General features: G+C 49.0%; 1 protein-coding gene across 1 annotated transcript; it reads left to right on the forward strand.

Annotated features, from left to right (window-relative positions):
• The first annotated feature begins 1,406 nt into the window (after positions 1 to 1,406).
• LOC119318282 (probable steroid-binding protein 3) lies at positions 1,407 to 2,041 on the forward strand. Its single transcript, XM_037592809.1, has one exon. It carries the CDS (start codon positions 1,496 to 1,498, stop codon positions 1,802 to 1,804), a length of 309 nt encoding a protein of 102 aa, XP_037448706.1. The 5' UTR covers positions 1,407 to 1,495; the 3' UTR covers positions 1,805 to 2,041.
• Positions 2,042 to 4,547: the final 2,506 nt, after the last annotated feature.

Consider the following 4,547-nt stretch of genomic DNA (forward strand, 5'->3'; position numbering starts at 1 on the left):
GCAGCGATTCGGTGTGCCTAAGGAGATGAGATGTACCATGTCCAGATTTAGCTGACAGCTCAGCGGAGCAATGGTTGCACTTAGCTACAATAAAGGCATCACCATCTTTGGATATCTTGGTGAAGTCCAACCATACTTTTGACTTCACTCTGCTACTGCTAGAGGAGGCAGTGCGCTGCTGTTGTGCTTTGGTTGTAGGCTGCTGCTGTGCTTAGGCTGTAGGCTGCTGCTGTGGTGTCGATTGTCCACTTCCTGAACGTGCACTAGATGCTGGCCTCTTCCCCCTTTTACTTGCAACTTTCTGCCGTACACGAGGAGGATTTGGAGGTACAATAAACAGCTCCATCTCACCCTCATGCCCTTCTAATTCTTCAGGATGATAGTCTGGTTCATCACCCTCATGCCCCTCCATGCTAAATCTATATCAACAGCAAGAAATATATAAGTCAACAGCAAGAAATATATATGTCAATAGCAGCAAGAAATCTATATCAACACACACTTATAGCCACTGTTTCATCAATCATCTACACACACTTGTATTCATGTACAACAGCGAGTTCATCTACAGTTCTACACACACTTATATTCATGTACAACAGCAACAAATCTGCATCAAATCCATCGTGTTGAAATGTATGTACACCTGCTAATCGGTTAAGAACGAAAAAAAAACCGCATCAAATTACCTTAAGAGCAGAGGTGCGGCGGCGCTCGGACGACAGCTGAGCTAGTCGATGCGGTGGATGTCAACCAGGGGATGCAGAGCTCGTTGCTGCGGTGGATGTCTTGGATGCGGCACCGTTGGGGAGGAGAGGCAGCCGGGCGGCAGCGCGGTTGAGGAGGAGAGGCAATCGGGCGGCGTCGCGGTTGGGGAGGAGAGGAAGCTTGCCGGCGTCGCGGTTGGGGAGGAGAGGAGGCCTGCCGGCGGCGGTGCGGTTGGGGAGGAGAGGCAGCCTGCCGGCGGCGGTGCGGGACGGGGACGCAGCACTGCAGGGCGCCTAGGGTAGGTCGCCGCCGCCAGCATGGGATACAGGCAGAGGAGGGGGACTGGGGGAAGGACGTGCGGCGTGCGAGACTGCAAGTGGATAAGTTAGGGTTCGATGCGTGGAGGAGTGGAGGTGGACTGGTGAACTGTTGGGCTGCTGTTGTTGGAAGGGCCGGATGGGCCTAATTTTGGTCCAATATTGAAGCCCAGGCCCGGCCCCAATAACTGCTAGGGCTTACTTTTCAGGCCCAGGCCCGGCCCACTGATCAAGCCCAGCCCTCCCAGGCCCTGTTTTTTAGGGTCGGGCCGGGCCGGGCCGGGCCGAAGATGGCCAGATATACTCCCATCCCATCCCGTAGGAATCAATTCAGCCGTCAGCGTGTGGCCGACGCAGAGCTCTCCTCCTCTTCTCCCTCAGCCCATCCACCCCACTCTCCCCCACCCCACCCCACCCACAGCCTCACTCGCAGCGCACCTACCACGCGCAGCGCGCAGAGCTAGATCGAGATGGCGACGGAGCTGACGGCGGCGCAGCTGCGGGCGTACGACGGCACCGACGCGTCCAAGCCGATCTACGTCGCCATCCGCGGCAAGGTCTTCGACGTCTCGGCCGGGCGCGGCTTCTACGGGCCCGGCGGCGACTACGCGCTCTTCGCCGGCCGCGAGGCCGCCCGCGCGCTCGCCAAGATGTCCAAGGACGCCGCCGACGTCTCCGGCGACCTCTCCGGCCTCTCCGACAAGGAGCTCGGCGTGCTCGCCGACTGGGAGTCCAAGTTCCAGGCCAAGTACCCCGTCGTCGCCCGCCTCGCCGCCTGATGTCAATGAAGTCAATTCCGCCACCGTCACCGTCCTCAACTAGTATCGTATCCTCCTAGCTCCACCGTGTGTGTCTGTATCCTGTTGCTCCCTGCGTATGACCGTCAAATAATAATAATCTGAGGGCGTGTTTGTTGGCGACAATTGGTGAACTGAAATAATAGTACTGTGGTCTGTTGTTAAGATCAATGGAGCAATTGATGATTGATCCTTATAATTTTCACATTGTTTCAGCTTTGACTTGTTGTTCTAAGGCTTGATTTAGCTGGAGTATGGCTCTGTATGAAGCAGTGCGCTGAATGTGCAGCCTTCCGTATAAATTCAGTGCTGCGGGTTTACATAGGCTCATTTTCATTGTATTTTGGCTTGGCAGTGGTAGTCAACATAGCCACTTCAAATAGTTTCCTAGCCGGTGATTTTGGGGAAACCAAAGTTTTCTCCAGTTTATTGTGGCAGTCTGGATGTATGCTGACGTTAATATAGTACTCACTCTATAAAGAAATATAAGAGCGTTTAGATCACTAGGGAGTAGTTTCTAGTGGAAAGTTAGAATTTGCTGGTTTAGAAGTCTTCTGTTTTTTGGATTTAGAACAGTCCACTAGTGGATGAACATGAACTTCCATTCAGGCTATAGCTTACTCTTTCTGAAAGGTTTAGCAAGTCTTGTCTGTTTTTTTTTTTCCATTTAGAACAGTCCACTGGTGGATGAACATGAACTTCCATTCTGGTTATAGATTACTGTTTCTGAAGGCGTCTCGAGGGGCGAAACCGCTTAGCGCAGCCAGTCTGTCTGTGTTTCCTTCTCTGCGAACTGTGCTCCCAGTGGAAGATAGGAAGGATTTCCTCTCTTGTGTAAGAAACAGGGGCAAATGAATTTAGATTGTAGAAGATGCTGAATCATGTGAACGTCTGGAAACAGTTTAGAAGGCTGGCAGTCGGGGCAGCTTTAGAGTGTACTAACTGTTCCAGTATTCTTTGGGCTGAGATGGGAAAATTGATAGGAGTACTTTGTTAGTTGGAATGCTGGACTGCTGCCAATGTTTTTTTTTTCTTGCGAACACGCAAACCTTGCGTATGTTTTCACTGATAGAAGAAAAGAGAATGAGTACAGCTAAGGACACAACACATGACACAAACGCAAGAAGGCGTGACATGGTGCCCAGAGCAGAGAGATAGGGGATGCTCGGGCCAAACAGATGATACAACACAACTAAACCAACCACGCCCCCAAACTAGAGAGGCGTGCCGAAACCAACAAGACAGTCCAACATCACCAAAGCCATCCAAGGGGATGTCGTGAGTGAGCAAAATGACGCCTTTACGAAGGAGAACCACATCATGAAGTTAGGTTTAGATGCAAAATGCATCGGCTGTTCCTAATATACCTTTTGAAATTAGTTTTACACCTCAAGTTCTTTGTTCGACAATTTTTACACTGCTTTTACTACACAGGCCGCGTAAGTGAAAGGAAGCATCTTGTTTGTCACTACATTGTACCTTCTCTGTGCAACTTTGAGTCAACTTGTTCACGAAGAATCATCATCATTATCATGGTGCTCGACATATTACTATACTTGGAGCCTATTTGATATTCAAAGGATTTTCATAGGTACCTTGGAGGATTTTAACCATTAGGAATTTCCTTACTAGGATTGTATGGCAGGATGTATCATATAAGAATATTTCGAGTTAAATGCATCATTCACACATTAACTTGTCCCCAGTGCTCACTTTAGTACATCATCTCGCAAACGCAACAATTCACTTCCTAAACTCGTCTCATGCGCTCAGTTTGCAACAACCCCCTTGTTGGCTTGGCATTTTTCTCGTGTGTCTAGTGTGGCGTCGTCAATGCGCGAGATGTCTCCCTGCCATGTGGGCCCATGTCACGACCGGTTTTCCAATAAAAATATTTATTGAGAAACCAATCTTTTGAGTCCAGTATGAGAGAAATCCTCCTCACTGGTAGACAAATTCTTGATACAATAAGCCAGTAGCATAAAATATATTACAGGGTCGAACTACGGTTGCTCAACCAAATTATTACAAGCACGCCAATAATTATACATAATGGCGGACATGACACAGTGGTGTGGAGGCATACTACTGACTCGAGGATAGGGCGGTGGTGGAGAAACACAGCGGGGAGAGAAATACAAGACTCTAGGTCTATCATCTCATCGAGCGTCGAGGTGAGGCTCGATGAATTTATTTGGTAGCGGAAGCGGATATAAAACAGTGACCAAATCCAGGGTCGCACGAGACTGACTGGGACTCCTCTAAGTGTCGGACTCGCTATCATACTCTTCATCCATGAGATCGCCTTCGTCAGCATCTGGCCAAATCAACAAGCCAGTGAGTACTTTGAAAGTACTCGCAAGACAGTTCGGACGTAAGATATAACAAATGCATGCATGGATGCGTCATGAATAATTCACCAATGTACATTCAAAAATTAGCATAACAAGGTAAGTAAAAGGGAAACGGCGGTAGTCCGCCTGAAATCCCAATAAAACACAAATGAATACCGATCAGGTGTCTGAAGCGACGCGAAAGGTTAATAAATAAATAAAAGGAAATGATGCCACAGTCGGACGTCGGGGCGACATCACAGAAAGGGCTTTTAAAAGAAATACCACAGTCGGACGTCGGGGCGACATCACAGAGAGGGCTTTAAAAGAAATGCCACAGTCGGATGTCGGGGCGACATCATAGAAAGGGCTTTTAAAAGAAATACCACAGT

Source organism: Triticum dicoccoides, chromosome 6A, assembly GCF_002162155.2.
Source record: "Triticum dicoccoides isolate Atlit2015 ecotype Zavitan chromosome 6A, WEW_v2.0, whole genome shotgun sequence".
In the NCBI taxonomy this organism is placed as follows: Eukaryota; Viridiplantae; Streptophyta; class Magnoliopsida; order Poales; family Poaceae; genus Triticum; species Triticum dicoccoides.

What these genes read in the sequence shown, in the direction of transcription:
- LOC119318282 (XM_037592809.1), top strand. Translation starts at nt 1,496, where the DNA reads ATGGCGACGGAGCTGACGGCGGCGCAGCTGCGGGCGTACGACGGCACC.